The 25,594-nt window shown below is 49.3% G+C and overlaps 1 protein-coding gene across 1 annotated transcript in view; it reads right to left on the bottom strand.

Annotated features, from left to right (window-relative positions):
- TNIK (TRAF2 and NCK interacting kinase) overlaps positions 1–25,594 on the bottom strand; it is a gene marked incomplete at its 5' end in the record, with an annotated part of 38,986 nt that overhangs the window by 4,873 nt on the left and 8,519 nt on the right. Inside the window, 14 exons of the mRNA XM_010137909.1 lie at positions 399–548; positions 2,018–2,118; positions 2,380–2,514; positions 5,044–5,187; positions 5,483–5,653; positions 6,231–6,345; positions 8,760–8,924; positions 11,709–11,835; positions 14,449–14,633; positions 18,061–18,084; positions 18,795–18,892; positions 20,100–20,263; positions 22,502–22,608; positions 24,969–25,208. Coding sequence (XP_010136211.1) covers positions 399–548; positions 2,018–2,118; positions 2,380–2,514; positions 5,044–5,187; positions 5,483–5,653; positions 6,231–6,345; positions 8,760–8,924; positions 11,709–11,835; positions 14,449–14,633; positions 18,061–18,084; positions 18,795–18,892; positions 20,100–20,263; positions 22,502–22,608; positions 24,969–25,208 — 1,926 coding nt within the window. The remainder of the gene's footprint in view (positions 1–398; positions 549–2,017; positions 2,119–2,379; positions 2,515–5,043; positions 5,188–5,482; positions 5,654–6,230; positions 6,346–8,759; positions 8,925–11,708; positions 11,836–14,448; positions 14,634–18,060; positions 18,085–18,794; positions 18,893–20,099; positions 20,264–22,501; positions 22,609–24,968; positions 25,209–25,594) is intronic.

Raw genomic sequence — 25,594 nt, 5'->3', positions numbered from 1 at the left:
CTGGGACACCATGCAAGGGGACAGTGCGCTGGGCAACCAGCTCTTGGTGGGTCTTTGTTGTCCAACAACCAAGAACCTGGTTTTACAGTGTCTTGCCCTCCAGAGAGCTCCATTACTGCCCCATGCAGTGAACAGACAGATTCTCCTTTCTGTGGGACATGGCAACCTTAAACCTGACAGCCCGGGCACTAGGACAGGAAGAGTCTGTGGAAATAATGAACATGAAGTGTGTGATACTTCTGCATCCTCTTTTAGGAGGATGAGGATGGCACCAGAGTACATCATGCCCATGGCAAGACATCACCTGAATGGTCACCATTTCTGAACCACCGAGAGCCTGTGTGAACCTCGCTGGTGATCTGCGTTAGTCATGCAGCAACGCTCCCCCGTGTACTCACATGAGATGGTATATAGATATCGTAAGAGTTCCCGGAATCTACATCAATGACATGGAAACCAGTGTGCGATCCAAAGATAACCTTGAGTCTCTGACCCTCCTCTACAGTGAGATCCACGAGCAACGGCTTGTGCTGGAGATCTGCAAAAGACTTTTATAATCCCTTCAGTGAGTATCACAGAAAACCAGCAAATCCCCACAGCAGCAGCCTGATACGGTTCTGAAATCAAATTTATTTGACTGTGTTTCTTACTAAATAAGTGGTATTTATATTCCTGTCTCTCTGTTCCTGTGTCAGATGCCTCAGAGGGTATTACCCACTCGCTGCAGCCATCCCAGCAGATAAGTGCTCACCCTTGCCAAGTTCTTTCTACCCAGGAGCCCGAGGCCAGCCTGAGGATTTGGTGTCTAAAGGAAGGAGACAGCTTGGTTTTACATGAGCACGTGTACAGCCAGCACACAGGGACCCTGATGCTGGTGCTGCTCCAGGTAACGGGAATGAAGTCTGTGAAGAGCTGTGTCCACCCACCCCACCTCCCCTCTTGGCAGGGATCACCGTTCCAGCTTGGGCAGCTGAAGTGAGTCAGGTTAGTAAAGACCCACTTTGCTCTGTTCAATCTAATCTGCTGGGACTAGCTCCTAGGCATGGATCGACCCTGGACAGAGCATCTCCCCATTGCATAGGTCCTCAGCAGAAGGATGAGACACACCCAGGGAGAGAAAAGAGCTCCTGGTGCTCTATGCAAGGACCACTCTGACTCCGGACAGGGAAAACCAGTGGGTGGTATTTGCCACTCTCCCAACAAACCCCTAAGTCAAGAAGAGGATGCTCAGCCTCCCGCAGACTGGAGAAGCAGCACCAGAAGCAGCATCCTCAGCAGAGCCCGTGGAGGCTGGATCCCAGGCCAGGTGAACGCTGCTGAGCTCTCCATGTCACTGAGCCCATTTATTCTGGCTTTTGTTCAGAAAAAGCAAATGTGACCTAATACTGAATAAGCCCATTTGTGCTGGAAGGATGCAAAATGAGATTACTCAGCATGAACGTCTCCAGAAGGCATTGCCCTTGTGACTTGTTTCTGCACAGAGCTTAGGATGAAAACTGCTTTACAGGACTACAGTACAAAAGACCCGTGGGCAGGTTACAGAGGGGAAAGGGCTCACTCAAGGAAACTGAGGTATATGAAAAGGGAGAGAAAAGGAGAGAAAGAGCGGGTCATTCTCCTGGACCTTCTGTCGTGAAACAGAATCTGCACTGCAGAAGGGAGAGGGCCTTGCAAAATGAAAATGGGTAATAATAATGACAACCTGTTCTTATACCGTATGCGAAAAATGAGTCAGAAGTCAAAAAAAACAAACCAAACCCCCGACTCAGCTTCGCTCATGGGCATTTGGTCAGCTTTCTGCCAACTTCCCAGGTAAAACCTGTCCCGTAAGCTAATATTAACCCTTAAATGTAAGAACACATCCCATCTCTTTAGCCAGAGCGTAGCTCACCTCCCATGACTCCCAGGTATACGAGGAGCTCAGCTGTGTAGGCAGGAGGCTCTTCTGCTCGGCACAGTACAGAAATCTCGTGTATTTACAGTTAGAGAGTGTATTTTGGCTACAAGATCAACGTACCTTAAATGCCATAAACTTGTGATATGGTTTAGGAGCCCAAGCATAGATCTCTACAGCATTCTTTAAGGCAATCACCAAGAACTTGATTCTTTCATATTTCACTAAAATGAAAACAAAATTGGGTTTAAGAACATTATTTTTCTTTCCAAGGCCGAACAACTCATCTCCAGGAGCAGCTTCTCACGCTGTCTCTCTGTTGGTTCTCATGTGGTAAAGCATCTGTCTAATCCTAGAGAGGAATTCCAGATTTAGCTGTGGCTATGGTCTATCCAGACTTTTAAAGAGCCATTTTCAGGTCAGATCTGAGACTTGAGAACAAAACTGCATCTCTTCAGACGTTTTTTCCCGGAAAGGCCACTCACCAACTTTGTAGTGGATGCATCCCTCCAGGTCCCCGACCGTGATCCAGCCCTGCTTCTTCTCCACCTCAGGGTCGTTGTGTAGAATCCTGTTTCTCAGCCAGGAGAGATAGTACACGCGCAGCTTGTTCTTCTTTCCTGTTGGCAAAGGAAACTTCCTCCTCAGAGCAGAACACGCCTGCATGGGAGGTCTTAAGATTTTGGTGCTTAAGATTTTGGTGCTCCCAAGATGATAAAATTAAGGTGTGTTTTACGATGAAGTTGAAAATAGTGATTTAGTTGTGTTGTGTTTTTTTCTTGGGAAAAAAACCAATGGAAAGCAGAGTCTGGACCTCTGGCTCCTGGACTGCAGGTGGATACTGGAAGAGCCGGGCTCTTGCTTCCTGCATGCTGGAAATATTCCTCCAGGGTCCATGGAGAGACAGTTGGGCACAGCGGGCTGTGACCCCAGCTCTCTTATGGCTCAGGGCTTATCCAATGACTCAGCTACCTGGTTACTTTCCTCTCTTCTCCTTCATACAACATTAATTCCACCCTGAAGCTGAGCCATGAGCTCCCCAGCCCGTGACAGGCACAGCTATTTGCCGACAAGCCTGCTGCAGTGCTGAGGGGCTGCCAAAGTTCTGCACACCTGTCCACTCCTGGACGGCTGCAATCTGGCTGCAAACCTCCCGGCTGCTGCACAGCCCCTGCTACGGGGACAGGACCCAGCTCAGACTCCGCGGGAGAGGACCCAAACCAGATTGTGACAAGCTTGAGAGATCAGCCTACGTGAACCTCACGAGGCTCAACAAGGCCAAATGCAAGACTCTGAACCTGGGCTGGGGCAATTCCAAGCACACATACAGGCTGGGTGATGAGTGGAGAGCAGCCCTGAGGAGAAGGACCTGGGGGTGTTGGTTGATAAGAAGCTCAACATGACCTGGCAATGTGCACTTACAGCCCAGAAGACCAACTGTATCCTGGGCTGCACCAAAAGAAGCGTGGCCAGCAGGTCGAAGGAGGTGATTCTTCCCCTCTGCTCTGCTCTGGCGAGACCCCACCTAGAGTACTGTGTCCAGCTCTGGGGTTTCCAACATCAGAAGGACAAGGACCTCTTGGAGTGAGTCCAGAGGAGGCTACAAAAATGATCAGAGGGCTGGAGCACCTCTGCTGTGAGGACAGGCTGAGAGAGTTGGGGTTGTTCAGCCTGGAGAAGAGAAGGCTCTGGGGAGACCTTACTGCAGCCTTCTAGAACCTAAAGGGGGCTACAGGAAAGCTGGGGAGGGATTTTTTAGAAGGATGTGGTGACAGGACAAGCATTAACTGTTTTAAACTGAAGGAGGGTAGATTCAGATTAGGTGTAAGAAAGTTCTTCACAGTGAGGGTGGTGAGGCACTGGCACAGGTTGCCCAGAGAGGCTGTGGATGCCCCATCCCTGGCAGTGCTCAAGGGCAGGTTCGAAGGGGCTTTGAGCAGCCTGGGCAGGTGGGGTAGAATCTAAAGGGGGCTACAGGAAAGCTGGGGAGGGATTTTTTAGAAGGATGTGGTGACAGGACAAGCATTAACTGTTTTAAACTGAAGGAGGGTAGATTCAGATTAGGTGTAAGAAAGTTCTTCACAGTGAGGGTGGTGAGGAACTGGCACAGGTTGCCCAGAGAGGCTGTGGCTGCCTCATCCCTGGCAGTGTTCAAGGCCAGGTTGGACCGGGCTTTGCACAACCTGGTGTAGTGGAAGGTGTCCCTGCTCACAGCAGGAGAGTTGTAACTTGATGATCTTTAAGGTCCCTTCCAACTTAAACCATTCTGTGATTCTATCATCTTGAGTTTAAGCATTTTGAAGGATAAGATTCCCCTCCAGAGAATATTACTGCTGAGTTTTGGAAAATCAGACCATATCACGTCCAAAAAAGAACAGCTAATGATGCTGGGTTAGCTGGCTGATGTCAGATGTGTAGTGCAGGTGAATGCAGAGTGAGCCCCGGGGCTGCTGAACAGCAGTTTTCCTAACGAGCATTTCCTCTTGCTGTCCTCCGTGAGCTCTGCGGGGCAGTTATCAGCAGGAGGAGACTGCCCAGCTCCGCCACCCATGTGCTTCATGGGGCTGCTCTGCAGCAGGATGCTGGGCACTCTGCTGGGAGACTGGACTATACAGAGTTTTTGCTTTTTTGCCAGGAATCACCCCATGAGCCTGGTCTGAGAGCTCCAGAACCAGGGCTGAACCCAGGGACAGGGACAAGCCCACGGCCTTCCTGATGCTCAGGCACCCCGAGTAGAGTCATGGTCTGAGCTGGAGCTGTGAAGTCATGGTCTGAGTTGGAGTGTGAAGCCATGGTTCATGGCTCCCTTGGCTAGACCCAAACAGACGCAAAGGGGGAGCTCGCTGCCCCCTCGAGCCATGACTATCTGCCTTGCTGGGGTATCTGCCCGTACCCTGCCGGTATCCTGCACCTTCCCTTCCCTGCTAAAGGAGGATGGAGAGTTGCAGTTGAAGTGGAGCCAGCAGGCAATGACAGCAAACTGCTCTTGGAGGCACTCTTGCAGACCTAACACCTCTGAAACTGGAACAAACCACCTCCACCTCCCCTGGCAGCTTCCCTCTGACCCCAGTGCGCAGGTTGTGTCTGAGGTTGAACTGCTTGGGGCATATGGCTGAGATGGTGACAGAGTGAGAACACCAGATGCGTACCTGATATTGTCACGAGGACGTTAAGGCCCTCAAGTACGTCCATCTGTTGAAATCGCCGTCTGTTGATGAGGTTGTAGACCTTCCCTTGCCCACTCCGATCCAGCAACATCAGGCCATTTTCTGTGCCCACCAGCAGATTCACACCTGATGGAGAGAGGGCAATGGGCACCAGGAGCCAGGGCTGCTCCCCAGGATGACACCCCGAGCTTGTCCCCACTATCATCGCAAGAGTGACTGATCCCAGCTAAGGCTATGATCTTCTCACGGACATAAAGGGTCACTCTTACAGCACAGGGACTTGGGGACATGAGTCTTGCCTGGGATGGAGAAGGGGACAACCAGAGGCATGGGTTTGGTTCTGAAATGACACGTTCTTGTTTCATCACCATTCTCAGGCTCTGGTGAGGTTTGCTGAGGACATGGCGTGCTCAGGGCTTACCCCATAAAGCAGCACAGAGTATCTCTGAGTTGAAGCGCTTCTTGTATTTCCGGATCTCCGGGGTGTCACTGTGGGGACGGATGTTGGTGGGGTTGACGTTCACCACCGAGATCTTCCGGGCTTCGTTCAGCTTGGCCTGCTCCTGTCTGAGCAGCTCACTGGTGAACAGGGCTTGCAAGGAAACACACAAGACAGAGAAGGGTGATGGATTAACTCTTCGGTCACCTTTTTTTTTTGGGACAGGAAGACAATTCCTGACGGGGAGCCATCACTATGTTACAAGCTCCTTGTGTGGAGAGGGACCATCAGGATTTTCTCGTGGGTTGGAACCAACTCCAAATCTGTCAGCAGGTGATAGCCCCATACCTCCAACCCCGCCTACCAAGCTGACCAGCACTATTCACTGCCTGCCTGCCCCCATCCAGCCATTTTCAATGACTTCAGAGCAACTGCCAGCTCGCTGCAGCAGTTATCACCTCCCAGTTCTGCCAGGAGCATTTCTCTGGCTGCTCTGGCAGACGAGTGGGTGGATTTCTGCTGTTCCCCATTTTCTCCCACCTTTCTGGTGGCATTTCACTGGCAGGGGAGAAGCAGTTGGACGGAAACTGGAGAGCACAAGGATGCAGACACGAGCAATGTTTGGACAAGAGTAAGTGAAGTGTAAAAAACGTTCAGTGTGGTTATTCAGACTCCACGACCTGGTTCCCACCAGGCCCTCCCTTCTCAAACTGCCCACACTGCCTCCTACCAGTAGCAGATGACTCTTCATCCTCATCTTCATCTTCATCAGTAGGTGAGGTCTGATACACTCTGGTGTCCACAAAGGGGGTGAAAGAGGCTTTGGTGCTACTTCCCATACCGTACTGGAAAATAAACAGCAAAGAGAGAGCTCAGAGCACAGAAATCATAGTAATTTTGTGTATGTGTGTACATGTAAGAGTTTCTCATTAGCAGACACAGTGCCTGTCCCTTTTTGAGCCCTCTGTGATCATCTGCTTCCCCTCCTCCATACCTAATCAGGAAAAACATTAAGCTGGATTTCTGAGTGTCCATGAGCCACAGAATACAAGGGGAGCAGGGCCCGGCTCTGCTCTCTTCTTGCCGGCAGAAGCATAGCACAGCCACGAGACCAGTTAGCGGAGAAGCCACAGGGCCAGAGGCAAAAGTCAATGCAGGTGAAAAACTTGTCAGCATGAAACACTCCTGCCTTCAAAAGCACACCCTGGGATGTCAGGCAGGCGAGGGTTTGCTTCTCCCACTCCCCCATCGTGCAGCCAAGCTTGGCAGGATGGCACTGGGCACCCCCAGAACGCCCCGGCGTGGGGCAGCTCACACAGACCAGTGATCACCAGAGTAACTCAGAGAGCTGGACGAGGTAGCCAAAGCCATTGCTTTATTAAGGCAGGAAATAAGGCAAAGACCTTCTCCCAAGCAAAAGGAAATCCTTGCCTTGGGAGCTGAAGTGACAAGATTTTCCCTCCTGTAGAGCAGCAACCAAAACTGGTCTGGGCTTGGACCAGCAGGACACAAAGAAATTTAAGGGTAAAAAACCCCTGGGTGTGGGAGCTCAGAACTTTCCAAGCATCTGGGGGCTGGCATTCACGGGTGAGCCAGCATCCATGCCCTGTGCCTGCCAAACCCATGCTGCGCATCCTGTCTCCATTCCCCTGACAGCCCGCCTGTTTCCATAGAAACGGGATGGATTTCCAAAAAGGACAGGGTAACCCATGGAAGGAGTTAACAGCCTGCGGCAGGGAACGCTGCGGGAACAGGCACCACATTTGCATACACCATAGGACATATCTGTGCGCGTGGAAGATACGCTCGCTACTTCGTGCTTCTTTCATACCCAAGAAATACACCTTCTGTTCCCTGGGCTGGATGTCTTTTCCCTAAAACACCAACAATTTAAGGAGGAGGAAAATCCAGTGTATACAGAGACACTTTCCAGCTGAGAGCCAGCCGCTTTCCAACAAATGAATTAGGACCAAACCCCCCACCCCAGCGCACCGAGCATTTCTTCTCTTTGCTCACAGTCATCTATTTTCCTCAGAAATTGCCATTTTCATAACTTCCAAGTCCATTATTAAGACCTCATCTCCCTCCAGGTCCTATTCAACCACCTACAAACCTCCGTGGTGGCTTAGAAACAGCATCAAGCTGCAGGGTGAAGTGGTGCTCGCTCCTTTCTTTTTGCTCACAGCACCATGAGTCACCTGGAAGCCTGTGAACCAAATCCCTGAGCTTCCACTTACACCCACTCCTGGCTTGGTCAGCCCTAAAAATGCCATTTTAGAAATGTAAAAGATCTTCTTGGTTGGTATTCTACAAATGAGTATGTTTAAACCCAATCCTTGCTCGTGTTTAAGCTGTCCCAGGATGACCATGGAAGGTGTTACTTTCAAGATCGCCTCTGTCTTCACTGCTCTTAAAAGCAACAAGGAAACGGATAAAACCTTGAGGTCGGGCCACGCACCATCTGTTATTATGTTTTATCAATGCCCAATTCCAGGCAGTTTTTATTTTTACACTGCTAGTGAAATGGGTCCATCATTTCGATGTGAGAGAATACGATGAAGAAACTTCTAATACATAAACAACAGAACTAAAAAAATAAATAAAATTGCTTATTTAGCACCAAATGGGTTGTTTTTTCACGGGAAAACAAAGCCCACAGCTGGTGATGGTAAGCAGGACATGCCTTGCCTTACGTGTCACATCTTGTACTTTCTGGGACTTTTTACAACGTTAACGTTCAAGGGTGTCCCTGTAAAACAGCTACCAAGGAGAAATACTCTGCCATGACAGGAAAACACACAGTTGTAAAGGTGTGCAGGTTTGTCCTAGTGTGGAAAGCCACCCAGAATGCTGATTGCTTTGGGTTTTGTAACCTTTTGAGTCACATTAAGTATCAAGGATTGCAGAGGTGGAAGCTGAGCCCTGTTGAAGTTAATGGCATCACTGACTCTCGTACTTTTCTTTTATTTCCAAGTGTCAAAAAAATAATGGAGCTCTCACATCAACTGGCAGCATTGAAGCCATCTCCACCAAAACTCAGCTGGTGGTCTTGATTTTTGCCATCAGCCATAGACCCACTAACAACAACCCATCAGATTCCCTTGTATTTCCTCTTCATGCACCCATGCGTACCAGAAACAGAGAGAGAGAAGAGCCAAGAAAGCCAGGGAGAAAAGCAGGAAAAGCCCTTTATGGGGCAGAGATGTTAATACTTGTTCAAAGCGATGCAAAAGAGACAGGGGAGCCCCCCACCACCTACTTCAGGCACCGAGTCCATGTCCTGCGCATGCGTGGAGACTCGCCCCAGGGCCTCGGTCGGCGTGCCCGCCGGCGAGTGGCTTTGCTGCACCAGGTCAGGGAGATTGATGTGACCTGCAAAGCCATTGCTGGCTGCGTGGCCAGAACGCTTTTTTTCACCAGAGGTCTGCAGAGACACAAGGCATGAGGAAGAAAGAGAAGGGGGGGAAAAAAAAAGAGAAAAAGAAGAGAAAAAACCAAACAAAACCAAGTCGTTGGCAGTCCCCCTGTTCCCACAGCAAGCAGAGGAGAAGGACCCTCTCTGATCCCATCCCCATGCAATCTGGCAAGCAGCAAACCAACCCCCCACCCCAGGAGAAATAAAGGGGATTAATCACAAAGTCAATACAGAGTAATTAGCCACAACAGAGCGAGAGAAGCCTGATCACCATCGTTTTGAGACGAGGAACGTAGGGCAGATTCTGCTCTTGCCACCATGGTGCAAACCCCATGGCCGGCTCCCTTCTCACAGACCACCAGCCACTGGTGACAGCAGAATCTGGCTCCTCAATCAGCGTTCGCCAGAATGGCCTTGCACAGCTACGGCAGCGAGTAGCCCGACTGCAAATGCCAACACAGCCCCGTCGCATGTTTCTGTAACCCAAAACAGCAGTGAACAGCGGCAGCCTCAGCAGACCATCGGCACGATGACCAGCATCCCGCTCTGTACAGCCTCCCGGGGCTTCCCTTCCTCTCCAGCCCCACCTCCTGCAAGGCAGGTCCTGGGAAGTTTCTCCCCTCCCTGCTCATCGGTTTGAGATATTTGCCATTAGGACGAACCTCACCTACCTAAGGCACATCAATGAGGACGCTGCAGAGACTTGCCCATTTACTGGGATTAGTGGAAAACTCCCTCTGAACAGCCTCACCAGTCTGACCAGTCCTGACAACATTTATCTTCTGATTATTTGTCACCATCACCTTCAAGCACCTTGCTGCCCCACCGAAAAGCGGAAAGCCCTTTGCCCAAAGCCCACTGGCCCCAGTGAGCCTGTCCTCTGCTGGGGACCAAACAGTAAGCACCCGGCACCAGGCTGCAGTTTGGGTTTCTTATTGTGCTCCCTCCTCTCAAAGCGGTTTCCCAGCTCCTTGTCTTGCCCACAGCTTTTAAACCCTCCAGCATCACTGGATTTCTCACAGGGCCGTGCTTGCCATTGTGATGCTTAACACCGAGCTTGTTACACCGAGCTTGTTTCAGACACGGCTGCCTGTAACAGCAGTGACTTGCTCTCCTGCTCAACTGCATCACCCTCCCAGCTACGGGGCTGAGCAGACCCCTGCTCTGAACAGCTCCAAGCCAGTGAGGGGCGAGGTGGGCTCTGCATTGCTGCCTACCTCCAAAACTCACAGAGAAGGGCAGCAAACACACTCTGACTTCTTTTACTAGTGCCTTCCTCTCTTTCAAAATCACATTCTTTTTATTTTCCCTTCCTATATGAATATTTTATAGAAATGGAATTAAGATTAATATGCTGCTCAAGTCTAGTTTGCATTTGAATGAAACATTCCTCCTTTATGACTGATGACTCCAAACTCCCCTCCCTCCTCCTCTCCCATCCACCTCCTTTACCTGCCATCAGGACAGTGACTCCCCTGTTTTACTAACTGCCAGAGCCTTGTGCCCCGCCACCAGCAGACCTGCCACCCGCCTGCATTTCCAGCAGCATCGCCAGAACGTTCCAGCATTCCAGAAACCGAGAAACACTGGGGGAACTCTTCCACAGCCAACTGAACGTGCATCCTCTGCCTCAGAGCTGCAGTACTATTACAGAATCACAGAATGGTTTGAGCTGGAAGGGAACTAAAGATCACCTAGTTCCAACCCCCCTGCCATGGGCAGGGACACCTGCCACTAGACCAGGCTGCTCAAAGCCCTGTCCAGCCTGGCCTTGGACACTGCCAGGGATGGGGCATCACAACCTCTCGGAGCAGCCTGTGCAGTGCCTCAGCACCCTCACAGTGAAGAATTTCTTTCTTACACCTAATCTAAAGTTACCCTCTTTTAGTTTAAAGCCATCCTGTCACTACATCCCTGTAAAAAGTCCCTTCCCAGCCTTCCTGTAGCCCCCTTTAGGTTCTGGAAGGCTGCAGTAAAGTCTCCCCAGAGCCTTCTCTTCTCCAGGTTGAACAACCCCAACTCTCTCAGCCTGTCCTCACAGCAGAGGTGCTCCAGCCTTCTGATCATCTTGGTAGCCTCCTCTGGACTTGTTCCAACAGGTCCATGTCTGTCTTATGCTGGGAGCCCCAGAACTGTACTCATGAGAGCTGAGTAGAGGGGGAGAATCACCCCCTTCAACCTCCTGGCCATGCTGCTGGGTATGCAGCCCAGGATACGGCTGGCTGCATCCATCAGGATTGTTCCCACCGCAGCCTGACCTCTGCAGCTGAGGGCTCACACCTGGGATGCCCAGTGCCCCTGCAGCCAGCTCGCTGGGCTAGTGCAGGATGGCTGGCTGGTGGGAAGCAGTGCTTGGTCCTCCCTGAGTAGAACCAGTCCCTGGTAACAGCCTCCACAAGCTCTATAAATACCACATGCCTCTGACAGTTACAGGGTGGCAAATGTTGGGAAGAATAGGGGACACTTTGGGCCAGGTTCCAAGTGTATTAACTACATGCTGTAAACTGAAGATAACTTCTGTGGCCTGGAGCTCTTGGGGGATTATGGCAGAGCCATTTGTAGGAGCATCCTCCCGCCATGCCCCAGCATTACTATTCACTGCTGTTTGTAGATCTGAGAAACATTTGCACTTGTCACATTTGCTCAAAGTGTAAATTGTATTAACGAGAGCGCTAATGAGCACAATTTACTGAGTCATTTTGTGTTCCGGACACACAGCACTGTTAGTGTTTGTGCTTACATGGGCAAAACCTCCTGAAGATGCTCCATGGAAATACTTGTTTTACAACTTACCTCCCTCACCATTAAAGTCCCTTCCCTTGAAATATTGCTAAACGTATCTGCATGGGAAGCCTCTAGCCCGTGAGTTGTCACCATCCCCAGGTTGTACGGCTCATTGCTTCCAGGAATTCCTGTTGGTCTGAGGACAGAATGGAAAAGCATTAATGATGAATCTTTCCTTTGCTCAACTAGATGAAAAATCCCCTAGTACAGTATTATTTCAATCAGGGTAAGGCTTTCTATCTCACAGGGAGAAAAATTAGAAAATGGATCCATTTACATGTATGGGGAAATTATTTTTTCTCATCCCAAGGTGCTCTGAGAGGAGCACTGATGAGCAGGTAACGAGGAGCTCTGCCTTACACCATGCTTCCTACTTAAGAAAGATTTAAAAAAAAGTAATTCACTCCCTTTATTCCCCGTCTGAACCCCTGAAAAGGGAACAGTGCATCCGAGCATCCAATGACAAAGGACAGCAAGGGAGGGGATAAAGGGGCTTGGGAGGAGGCGTGGGCAGAAGTACAAGTCATGTCCTGTAGCTCTCTGCTGTTTTTCAGGTGACAATGTAGCCCTAACCCATGATTTTCCCTTGAGTTTATTTCTCCCATCTCAGGAGAGAGGCTGGAATTCATTCTCACACACATTAAAATTTAGGACTGTCTGAGAATGGATGTCACAGGCGATGAGCAGCCACCGTTGCTTGATTACTATGGTCTTAGCAGATCACCTGCTTAAGTAGAACTTGAGCAAAACCAAAAGCAAATGACAAAGTGCCTCTGGATTACCACCCAGCCCTGTCTGTGTGCTGGAAAATGCTGGTGGTGGTCATGAAGATGTTGCTGAGACCTGTTACTCTGCATTTAAAAGCCACACAGCCCCGGTTGCTTTCCATCGATGTGAAGTAATTCACCCTTTAACACGCCATCCCTGTGCACTTGTCCAAGCCCAGAGGCTCCCGAGGGAGCCTGGCAGCAGGAAAAGCCAAGGCATGCCTGCATTAATCAAGCGGGCTGCTGGTCCAACGTGAGATGTGAGCCCTGGGGTCTTCAAGGTGGGACTGACTCGATGATGGATCCTGGCCTGCATTGTATCAAATGTATGACTGGACAGGCATCACCAAAGCCCTCCAAACAGCAGCGTGCCCTACTTGTGCGGCACCTTTCATGTGAGGAGCTCACACCATCCTACCATTAGCTTTGCAACACTGCCAAAGGATGAGGAAATAACATCATTGTTCCAGTTCTAGAAATCACCTCCTTTATCTCTGCTCTGTTATGCTAATTTTGAGGCCATGCAGCGAGTGAACGAATGGCTGTGGTAGTTCCAAGGTCCCAAATGTCATTGGCACACACTTTCCACGTCACCCTGCAAGAAAACCCTGGACATGGGCAAGAGCTGGCTTGCCCAGCTCAGAGAGGGAGCTGAAGGGAGTCATCACAGCCTTCAGGTGGAGAAAAGGTATCTGCAGAGCTGGAAGGAGTAAATGGTCCCTCCTCTCCACTGGGTCACAATGGGATGGGCTTATCCCGCAGCAGGAGACATCTGCACAGAGCTGGAGTGAAGAGCAGCCCAGTGCTGAGGAGGATGGCCAGGGGTTTAAGAACAGGCTATACAAAGACCACTTGGAAGGTGCAGGAGAAGATGAGATTCTCTCCCTCAGCCATGTTCAGTCTCTGGGGCACGTTCATTGACAGGATGTTACGGACACACGGCGTTGGGCTGGCAGGGGGTAGGGGCATCCACCTCACTGCCATGCCTGTCGTTCCACACACCTGGCTGCAAAGCATTCAGTGAGATATTTTGTCCACTGTGCCAAACCCACGGTGTTGGGTGGAAGGATGTCAGGACCGATTAACCACTCCTGATGAAACTCCTCTTCCACAAGCAGCCTGAGGCCCATTCTTGCACGCGTGATTGCCCACCCAACTGCTGCATATTCGTAACTCTGGCTCCTGACTTTCTTCAATGATTTCCAAGAGCTCTGAATTTTCTCCTTCTGCTGGAAGGAAGCTCCACCCCAGGAGCTTGGCACTCTGCACCTTCTAGGTCTCCCGCCCTCGCAGAGAGCTTCCCTGTCACTCCACACCCCACCACTATGAAGCCAATAATAATTCATTTAGCAGGAAGAATGGAAACGAACTGATTCAAAAGCAAATAATCCCCTGAAGTCTTCTCACAGCTCCTCTGCGCATTGAAGGGGGCAGGAATCAGACCCAGCTGCCAGGCAGAGTGACCCAAAGCCCACAATATTTTGCTGCCTGCACAGTAACTGAGCCAAGGTCAAAACCCAAAAAGATTCAGGATTGTTATTAATCCTGGCTCTCCCAGTTGGTGCTGGGCAGGCCACCAAGTCCTGCACTTCAGCATGTCTTGATCTGGGGCAAGAGCAGGCTCCAGAGCTGTCAGACCTTTACCATGCCAACCCCGAGAGCAGGACCAAAGGTGGGATGAGGTCAGATGCATCCACTCAGGCCAAAAACCTGCAGGAACAGGTCCATCAGCTTGGAGTCCAAGTTCATGGAACATGCAGTAGAAATAATTCAGCTTTTGCCATTAAGTATCTCTAGTTTGGATCAGGAAAGAGACTCATCTGAGTAAATTATCACCTGCAACCGTGACACCAGCGTTTCCAGCGCCAGCCACCAAACACCAACGTGCATTGGATGTGTCCATTATCACAGCTACTGCTCCTCCAGACCAAGACACACCGTGTTTTCAGAGTTTGCCCCCGCGAAAAGAAAGCGCTTCTTACATAAGCCGTGGGATGTCACTGACGGGCACAGTCCCATCATGCGTCTCGTTTTCCCCGTCCTCTTCCTCCTCCTCGCTGCTTTCCGACTCCTCACTGGAGGAGGAGTAGTCCGTCACCTTCTTCAGGGGGCGATTGGTTTCTTCGATGCGCAGCTCCCTCAACTCTTTGGCTAAGGCCGTCAGATCCTAAGGGGGATGGGGGCAAGAGAACAAAAAAGCGATGGCTATTATATTTCAAGCGAGGAGAACGTCACATACATCTCTTCAAAAGCCAATGCTAACAGCACAAGCAACAAGAAATAGCTTTACAGAGTCATTACAAACATGAGACAAACGTAAGACAATGTTTGTAGCATGTAGCATTTATTAAACAAAACAAAACTAATTTACGCTCACTGAAGAATCAATAGCCAACCTCTTCTTTTTCTGTTTGGAACATGTATGTGCATATATACACACACACTTATATGTATATACACGACAAAATTATATTTGTTGGAAAAGGTGAAGTTCAGTCACCATCATAGTAAACTGGAAAACAACGTCATCTCAAAGATTGGCTTGGAGAATTTCTCCTGCAGGGTTTTCTCTTCTTTCAAACTTCTCAAAGAGACCCTGTAATTGTATTTATTCTGTAATAAATGCATTTGGGAAGGAAGCAATGACAGCATCTCCCATGGAGTGGTGCAATCCCCACGTCGAGAGCTGCTTCCGTGGTGAGTCTCCGCTGTCGGGCGGCTGCCGAGAGGCGATGAGGAGCACGAGGAGAAGCGCCCAGTTCAGCCAGACTTTGGAGTCACAGCTCTGAGTCAGCCACACAATCAAAAAATAATAAAAATAACAAAACAAAAAAAATCCCTCAGCGGGACCCATTAAGCACTTTATGTGAAATGTGGCAGCCTACAAGCTAAGGGCAAAAAAACAAAAATAAAAAGCCTCGAAATGAGAAAAAAGATCGGAGCAGTCCCAAAGCCTAGTAATAATTTTTCAGTTTACCATGACTTTGATGAGGTCTCGGACCCAACAGTCATATAAAATAGACACTGCTATTTCAAAACAAGGAACATGGCAGGCACCGTGTAGAAAAGAGACTTTTTGTTATCTTACATGCTTTTATAGCAATGCAGGGGGAAGCAGTAGGGCAGAAAAGCATGAGAGCTCGAATTAGAATGGGTTAGAGAACTCTGTTGCACAAGACATGCACATGACGAACAAAGCATCGCAAGTGTCAGTCTTACCATTTCTCCCTATATTAGTGACCGAGGTAGGCATCAGCGCATTCGGTCAGAGATAAAGGATTAGGGAGAAAGAAACTCATTGAAAAAGACTAAATTCCACAATTGTCTTACGGCCATACTCCCATTTACTGCATTTCCAGTTTACCGTTCCAGCAGGGCGGCTACGGCAATATTAATTACGGTTGCAAAGGGAGCTCTTAAAATCTATCCCGTCGACACGTGAAGAAAACGATGGAAAACCTCTCTGGCTGAGATGCAAACCCGGGTTGTTTTTTAACCGTGAGGCAGGAATATTTTGCGAGCAATTTGTACTTGGTTGTTGATGACCCACACCTCCCGGCGGGCTCCCACTGGTGGGCAGCCCCACATTCTGCTCCCAGGTCTGCCCTCCTGGCCTCTGACGTTCCACGGACATCAAACAGCTTTGCATCGTATTAGTATACCAGAAAAAGCGAGGAGTTTTTTTTTTCAGTGAGGATCAATCCCTGCTTCACAGCAGGAGTGTGTGATGGGTGTGAAATATCCCTCTCCAAATGCTCTCTGTACCTTTAAAGAAAGGCTCTTGAGCATGGTTAAAGGGAGAAAACGGTATTTCAGGAGTTTATTTCTGATGCCAACATGTTTGGGATTGAAATACAGTCAAATCTGCAGTCACGACAACTAATTATTTTAATTAGGGCTGTAGCAGCTTCGTGGTGTGATTGTTTCTTTTCCTAAACCAGGATCAATGACGGTTTCAACAACGCTTCCCATTTGGAGCTTCAGATACGCTCTTTACTGAGCACTTGCCTTTGAGTTGGATCAGAGCCATCTCAGCTTTGAAAAGGACTTTAGGACTGCGTGACAGCCTCTTCGAACTGCAGCTGGACTTCCTGCGGTGCAGGACTAGGACCGAACCCGTCACAGCAATGGGCTGGTAAGGAAAATTGCTTCCTTTATGCAGCTTCTAATCCTAACGTGCTTCAAGGCACCCTGGTCACCTCTAGAAGATACTCATGTATTTTAAAAACCAGCTTGATTAGTTTTTCATGTCCGATTTGGAAGTTCTAAGAGCAGCCGTGCTGCCAGACAATACCAGTGGATTTCCTAGCTGCAGCTTTGCCTCAGGATGGTTAATTCTTTGATGCTATCGTTTTCTCTACGCAACGAGCACTTTGTAGGATTAAACGGCTCCACTGAGTTGCTCTTGGACCAAAAACAATCTGACAACCAAAAAGAAAGCGCTCTGTAGTTCCACATGGGTATGAAATGTTATTACTGAGGGTGACATAATACATAAGTTAGCAGTAGCAGCGCTCTTTAATTACTTTTAATTACAAAGGGTTCTTTAGATTTAATATTTGCTGGAATCAAGTCAGATTGGTTTCCAAAATCACATCGCTCATTGAGCTTGAATTAGCACACGCGCTGCCTCCGTTTCGACACTGATTTATGTGCTTTCTTCTTACAAAGCACCTCATTAAACAAAACGCATCGCTCATGTTTTATCCAAGAGAACAAGTTAACTAACCAGTGCATCTTCCTTCTTCCCCATCTTTTATATTTAGAGGAGAGAGGCTGCCGATACTGGTGCTTTCCATTGCAGCCCTGCAGTTCCCAGTATCAGCAGAGCGTGCACAGCCATGCGTGTGTGAGGCAAGTTAAATGCAAAATCAGGAACCTTTGGTCTTTCCCCCTGAACGTTTCAATATTCACCATCGCCAGATGCACACCCGTTTCAAATGCCATCCCATGGTGAAAAAGGTGCCATTCAGAACTCTTTATACTTTTTATGAGGAGGGATGAAGACCAGCATTGCCCATCATCATCCCAGACGGCTCCGCTGATTCTGGCTTTACAGCTGATGGTCTGGCCCATGAGAACGAATCACCCGCTGTATCCCACCGCTCTTTTTCCTTTGTTTGCCAAGCACCTTCATTCGAATTAGGCTTAAAATGCATTTCAAATAGTGCTTGAAGGTCCCACTGAAATCAGGGGGTGGCCAGGGACTGTAGCTGAGAGCAGAATGTGCTGAGCAGTGCAGGCTGCCCGGACCACTGGCACAAGAAACCTCCGCTCTCGCTCTTTCTCTTTCAAACATGCCGAACAATGGCAGCACTGTTTGCTCTGCGTGTGAACGTCGGGGTGCTTCTTGCCACAGCCTCCATGCAAGTGGTGTGGCCAGCGGGTTTCAGGCAGCCCACGGCTGAGCAGAACACACTGGCAGCGCCGCTCCCCTCCCCACGGGCCGAAACGCAATCGCTCGGGCTGCCAGCTGACCCACGACTGCATCACCACCTTTGTCAATGTCGGCACTGAGAAAACCCGGTTCGATATTAAGTGCTAACTAGTCGACCTTGCATAGGCATGACCCACTGAGAAAAGATATCACTAACCTCATCTATAGCTTTCTTATAGCTCTGTGGGTAAAGGAAGAATAATCAGCATCAGAGGAAACAGATCGGGACAGGAAAAAGCCAGAGGAAGGGCAAGCAGGTTAGAAATAAAATTAGAATTGTTAGCTCAACGCTGTGGAGTGTAGAGAAAAAACAACATCATCAACAAAACATTAATACACATTAAAAAAGAGAAGCAGTTGAAAATCATTTCGTTATTAGGCTGACTCCGCAGTTTTAAAATACAAATGTCAACAGCATTAAACCAGGAGGAAACACTTTGGATGAGATTTTGCTCAGGGAGCATACAGAGACCATGACCAGGTCTGGGGTTTTAAGCTGTGAAGGCTGTTGGGGGCCGGTCGCCCAGCCTTCCCGAGCAGAGCATCCCTCTGCCGGGCTGCTGCGAGGGGACATGCAGCACGGAACACAACAATGTGCCATCGGCAACCACCACGCCCAAGCTAGCAAAGCCCTTAAGCATCTGCTTCACATGAAAACACAGGCTTAAGTGCTTTTCCCTAGGCTTGGGCTCCTGATAGAAACTCATGCACTCTCTTAAGCATTCGAATCTCACACGGGCCCTCACCGTACCACCGCTTTCCAGTCTCTCTGCTGGAGGAGCAACAGTACTAGCCTCTTTTTTGGGGTCCTCGCAGCTGTGCTACCGCACCGAAGGGAAACGTGGCCAAGCCGGCTAGCAACATTCCCATGGGAAATAATTTAGGACTCACAGCAGGTCGGCTCGGTCGCGTCACGTCCCTGTTGTCCTCCTGCTTTACCTTGGCAGGCTCGTGGGAGAGCACAGGGGACCCTTCGGGCTTGGCGTTCCCTGGGCGAAAAGCAAGTGGAGAGAACAGGAATTAAAATGCTACTGAAAGCCACTGCTGCACCTTGTTGCCTGGGACAGACACCATCATTTTGCTTCTGTTGTCTCAAATACCCCTCCTGCTCCTCTTTGCTTGACTGTCACTGCAACAAATCTCCATCAATACGGCAACAGAAGCCATAATCCAGCCCAGCCTCCGCTGACAGCCCTCTCACAGCGCTACTGCCCTTTCTTCTACTAAAGAAACAAATTCGCTGAGCAAAAGAGCGGCGCACGTGATAAATTAGAAGCTTTGCAGCATCTGGCATTGCTAGGACATTATTTGTCAGAGGATTCCTCATTACTAACACCAAACCCAAACCAAAAAGGACAATTGGTGATAAAGTCCTTTTATTGACTACCTAGAGGAGCGATGATTTGAACAACGGACACATCGTCTTACAGCCAAGTCATAAAAAATTCAAAGCATGGAGGCAGCCTTTGTTTTAATGCGCTTCAGCCCTGGGGATTTATGCTGCGGGGCTGTGCCAGAAATGCGGATGTATGGGCTGTATGTGCTTTAGCAACTCCTGCTGCGAATAAAGCGGGGAAGGGAGTATCTTAAGAGCCGCTCTAAGATGAGAGGGAACAATCTGGCTAGGAACATAAACCCAGTGTCAGCATGGCTGCCTGGTAAAAACATTTTACAAGAGGATTCTTATGGGCTAATTCAGTGTTCTGCTCCTAACTCAGACTTTGCACAAAGATGAAGCCCAAAAAAAAAAAAAAAAAAAAAAAAAAAAAAAAAAAAAAAAAAAAAAAAAAAAGATTATATCCACACCAAAAGTGAAACAAACTCCTAAAGAAACCATCACAGAAGAAGTGAGCTTGGGTCAGTGAGGACAGGAAGTACACTAGTATTTTATTTTTATTTACCCTAAAGCATAACCCCCATCTGTTTCTGCACCAGCCACTTGTCACTGCGATGCCAAGCACAGGAGCAGCACCTGCTGCCCTGGCCATCCTACAACAGCATCCAGGTGGAAGGGAGCGCTGGCATCTCTGTTTGCAGGAGGCCAGCTGGTCACAGAAGCACATCGGAAATGATGAACCCTTCGTTTTTTTTAAATTTTTAAAAACCACACATGAGATCACAGACCTCTTGCCTTTCCTGCTTATCAAACAAGCCTCGGCAAGCACGGCCGGTGCTAAGGGATGTCTAGAAGCTCACCTCTGACTCTGTTACGCTCGCTAGAGCCAGCCTGGGAGCCAGGCTGGGACCCGCCCTGGGAGCTGGGCTGGGAGCTGGGAGTGCTGGAGCTGGAGGAGCTGCCGCTGCTGGTCCTCTGCAGAGGGCTCTCCACGATGGGCTCTGTCCTCCTCAGGTCCGGGTTGCTGTGGGAGCGCAAAACAGAGGAGCACCATCAGCTGGTGTCACATGCACTTCAGATCCTTCCCACAGTGACGGCTGCAGAGGTGAGGAGATATCTCGGCTGCTGAAGAAGACAGGGCTGAGGTCTTCTCTTCGGAAGCTCTTCTGAGCCTGCAAGCCCTGCTAGAACTAGGCACTGAACATCTTTATGGAGTGCACCAGAACCACGATGAAACACTGGCTAGGGAAGCTTTCTACTCATATTTGGCCAAATCTGTCAAAAACTGATTCTTTGCTCAGAACTCCCTTTCACCCTGTAGATGTGCAATGCTGGCATTAATTAACCAGCAGTATTTGTCATAAAAGCAGGGATTTGCGAATCGCCGTTAGAGCATACTTCAGTGGAGAAAGGATCTCAAGTTTGCAACAAGGCTGCAGATCATTTTACTACTTATTCACACTTCCCAATTTTCATGGCTTCACTTCAAACTTGCAAAGATACCAACTTTTCTTCCTCTCACCTTGTGAACATACATAAAACTAGAACAAAAAGCGTCCTTGATACACAGAGTGACAAAGATCTCTGGGTATCAGACGCCTTTAGGAAATTAATTCTTATTTGGTGCTTAAATGACATCCGGAGACACATTCACGCAGAGTTTTATACAGTATTTAAGTGATCTTATTACCCAAAGTCCTGTTCAAAACGTACGGAAACCTTTCTCCACCAAGTCCAGTTAGGACTTTGCGTACATAAAAACGATGTGGTGGTAGTGCCATGTGATATAACACGTGGGGTGCGCACAGCGTGTCCCTTGGAGACCAACCATCATGGTGCCAATCACACAAAGGCCCATAAGGGGTCTTTGGAAGAAGTGGTAAAAAAGGAAAAATTGGAGAAATGTTACATTACTGTGAGAGAAATGAGATATTAAATTATTTCACTGGATATTTAATGGGCATGGTGGCACCCTAATCATTCCAGTCTTCACCAAACTCATGCTCATGCTATACGCCTCGCTAGCTCATGCTGTATGTCTGACATGTCCTCAGCTGAACTGGCTCATGAAATGCATCTGGCAACTTCAGCAACTAATGTATTCACCTGGACCGACCAGGAATGGGACTGGGAGGCTGCAGGAAACACTGGGCAACCTTCAGCTTGAACCCCATGGAGTCCCGTTACCCTTTTCACTTCCCATACCATCGCTTTCCACGACCACGCAGCCCAATACCCCTCTGTGATTTAAACTGTCCTGCAAGCAACCGCTAATTCAAAGAACATTTTCAAGAATTCAGAATGCTTCAGCCTTGAGCAATAAAAAGTAACCAGCCATGATTTGAATGTTTTTTGTCTAATTTTAAAAAACAACAATGAAAGATTCCTCCTCCTGCTGCTGCCCACTGTAACGCATTTGCTGATGCATGGTTGGGGCACAGGGCTGGGAAGAAAGGTGTATGCTGAAACTGGGCTCAGCATGCGGCTATGAACACCCCCGTGTTTGCTTTTTGACTTCACCCTCGAAGGACAAGGCAGGAAGAAGAAACCAAGGAGCTCCGTCAGGCAAAGCTACGTGGAACACATATTCACCCTGAGATTTGCCTGTCTGAGGTCCAGATCTACCCAGGACGTTCCGCAAACCAGAGAGAAGCTCTCACATGACTAAGCCATGTTTCTTCCATCCAGCTCTGAGCAGAGCCTGTCAACATCCCTGCTTGTTCTGAACATGCTCAGGGATAGCTCTGATACAGCACAGATCAGACCGCTGCTGTGGTGCAGCATCCTTCCCCGGGGTGCTATGAGCACATCCTGCACACCACTGTGCCAGAGAGTTGGGTCTAGCTAAGCTGAAGGCCCTAGTCCTAGGAAGATGAAAGGAATTTAAACCTTCATCTACATCCAAGAAGATGTCACCAAGCTGTATCAATGCCTGTGCCCCAGCACATTCCTCAGTCGCTGTCTGTGAAAAGCTGCTCTGATGCATAGGAAATATCCAGTATGTATCACTGAGATCTCCTCATTGACTTACATGGATCCCCTTATACCCAAGAGGTGACACTGGGAGAACCAAAACCTCATTCCATTACAGGGAGCACCCACATTCCTGTTTGACCCCACAGCAGCAGATACAGCATCCCCTTCCAAACCCTGCAACGCCCAGGAGTGCATTCAGCCCAGGGATCCATGCAGCCTTTGGGGTCGGTACAACGGGCAGTGGCATGCCAGGATCACCCCAGCCCGTCCCCCTCGGTGTCAGTACCTTGCCCGAATGGGCTGGGAGCCCAGCCGGGGCCCCAGGGCACTGCCATTGCCTGGGGAGTTCTTCCTCGCCAGTGCAGGGGATATGGAAGTGGTTCGTTGAGGCACCTGGAAAAGAGCGGAGACATTCACCATCACTCAGTCTGATCCACCAAGAGCCACCCAGGCAGCTGTTTGCACCTCTGAGTAGTCACCTTTCAGCACTACCTTAAGACTCGATTTACACTTGATTTGCCACTGAGAGACAGGCAACATTTACAGCAAACATAGAACACAAAGCTCTTGGCTTTCAGAAGGAATCACCTGAGCGTGAGACAGAAATGAGCTGCAAAGGTGGAGTCAGGGATGCTCCCGGCAGAGGAGCCCCAAGAGCACAGAGAGCAGCCTGGCCACCATCAGAAGGGGCATTTCCTTTTACAAAAATGGAACACACGCGTATATGTGTGTGCGTTATATATGTGTATATATATGACATATGTATATATCACACACACATGTAATATATATCCAATTAAACCCACGAAACTAATTTTTACAGTAAAATTCAGACTGAAGTGTATTTCAGCACCCCCAGTGGTGTTCTTAGCATCTCTAGTTCAGCTATAACACACGTCAGCAGAGACAAGGTGTTGACTGGTGGATTAACAAGCGAATTGATAGTGGGAAGGTCCAGGCTGATCCACCTAACGCTTGCGCTCAAACTCTGTGACCTTCATTAAGCTTTCGATGTTGCTGCAAAAATCCTGCTGCCGGCAGGAGAGCTCACCATCAACACTGCTGGCAGAAACCCAAATCCAACTGCAGCCTACAGGTGCCACAGCGGGTGACCCCGGAGCCCTGCCCCATCCCGCTGGAGCACTGGCATTGCTGCGGGGCCGCAGGCGCGGTGGTCTCATCTCCCATGGCAAGGCGTGACAATACTCACTGCGCAACACCTTACACCGCGTAACAATGGGCTCAGTGGGATTAGCAAAAAATGGATTAGGCTTTTTTTTTTTTTGAGAATAAACATGTAGTTAATGTTAGGCAAGATAAAAAGATTTAGAGAGACTGAGAGAGCTTTGTATTCTGCGGTGTCGCTAGCTACAGCTCGTCTCATTAAGAAGCAATCTCCCCTCGGGGTAGGGTACTCTGCAGTCGGGACTTGGGGAGTTTTTTTACCTTCCTCTGAAGCATCCAGCCATAAGCACTGGCAGAAACAAGACCCCGGACCACAGAGACAGCCGGGCCTGCCTCACGGGGCAGTCCTTCCGTTCCCACTTACAAACACATCAAACCCTCTTCAGGCAGTAAAATGTGAAGTCAGACTCCTCATGGCATTACTGCAGGCACAACAGTTAAACGTGATCTGGTGGGGATCCCTTCCAGAGCTCATGTTACCTCAGTCAAGGGGAACACCCCCCTCATAGTTCTGGGAAACCGCTTTTTTCCGAGGAGCAGGTCCTGTGGTCTCACCACGCAGCGCATCACTGCGGTGAGGAGATGCCCTTCTCAAAGTGCTCGTGGCAAAAGCCACCTTTAAACTGGAAGGGGTTTCTCACAGGCAGATTCAAACCAGGCGGTAGCGCAGGAGGGTGGCCGAGGAGGGCAGCACACCAACAGCTCCAGGAGCTGGTGGCTTGCTTTTCGCCTTAGGCGAGTGCTGATGTCTCATCTCACTTGGAGGGAGCAGAAACAGGAACGTTAACAACACAGGTGACTGGCCACCACAGAACCCTTGCGCAGGGAGGCTTACCTGGTAGCTGCTATTTTGCTTTTAAAAAGACAAGTCACTTACTTCGTTCAGACATAGAAAAGCTGCCTCTCAATCAGGGCCAAATACTGCCTCGCTGTCACTAATCAATTTGGAATCATTTTTCCCCTGTAAAAATCCTCCCAGGCTCAGCACTGATTCACTGCAAGGGGAACTTTAACGGCCAAGTTATAATTCTTCCAAAACGAAGGTGTATAAACAATGCCATCGAAATACTGGTCCAGAAGAGTCTTAACTAAAGAGGTACTGCCAGACGCTGCCAAAATGTCAGTGAATGTATAAAGCTGCTGCAGCCCTTACAAGTCTTCCATCAAATATTGATTGCAACTGGAGGCACGGTACTGGAATAAAAAGGACCTGTCTTATTGAGTATGATAAATTTTATGTTCCTATAATTCTATTTAAGCAGAAGGTTGTTTTTTATCCTAAAGCAGATACAAATTTATTTTGGCCTCTGTCCAGCCTCAAGAACTTTCTTTGCTGGAGGACAATGCTATTTTGCAGCACTGCGTGTGCACCCGAGAGCAGCTCCCAGCATCTTGTGCAAAACCTGCCTCAGGAAATGCAGCCCCCGGGGCAGGTCGGTACCCACCAGGCAGCCACCGGGATGGGCTCCTGCCCACTCTGCCTTGCTGGAGGTGCTGAACGCAGCACCAGGGACTTAGCTCTGGGACTGCCTCTTTGACGAGCTGAAAGTGAGGAGCGATAGTGTTACCTTTGGTGGAATGTCTTCCTCCTGCCGTAACCAAGAACTTCGGTCAAACTTTTCAATGCGAGGGGGCAGAGGAGGGTTTTCTGAGGTGGGGTCCGAGTTCTGCCTTGGCATCTCAGTGCGGTGAGAGGTCACCGTCAAAGCCTCCTGAAACCCAGCAAGTCCCTTTGCAGGCTGTTCATGCAGTGACTGAGACCCAGACAAGGAGCTTCCTTGGGATTTCACAGTGACCAGATGTGGAATCTAAGCACCAAGTCAAAACACAACTATCAGTACAAAATGGAAAAAAAAAAAGAAGGAATCAAAAAAGAGATTTAAAAATTTGATTAAAAAAAAAAAATTTGATTAGCCCTTCAGACGCACTAAAAAGCCCCCGCAGTTTGAGATCAGCACTGCCTTGGTTTCAGGAACTTCTGACTCACACTGCTTCAGCGCTATCTATTAAAAATCACGCTCGCACAGCTCAGCCTTTTAAAACCAAGCAACGTCATGCTTCAGGCCTGAGCGCTGCCGCGTGTGCACGGTGCTACAGCTCGTACGCCAGCCCCGCGCCGCTCGCTCCGTGGGTACCGCCCCGGGAGCAGGGGCAGGCTGCTCCCCTCTGCCAGCTCCCACACGCCCCGCGGCCG

The sequence above is a fragment of the Buceros rhinoceros genome, unplaced genomic scaffold (assembly GCF_000710305.1).
Source record: "Buceros rhinoceros silvestris isolate BGI_N320 unplaced genomic scaffold, ASM71030v1 scaffold1270, whole genome shotgun sequence".
NCBI lineage: Eukaryota > Metazoa > Chordata > Aves > Bucerotiformes > Bucerotidae > Buceros > Buceros rhinoceros.
Note: the sequence above shows the minus strand (reverse complement) of the source record. Positions and strands in the feature narration are given on the sequence as shown.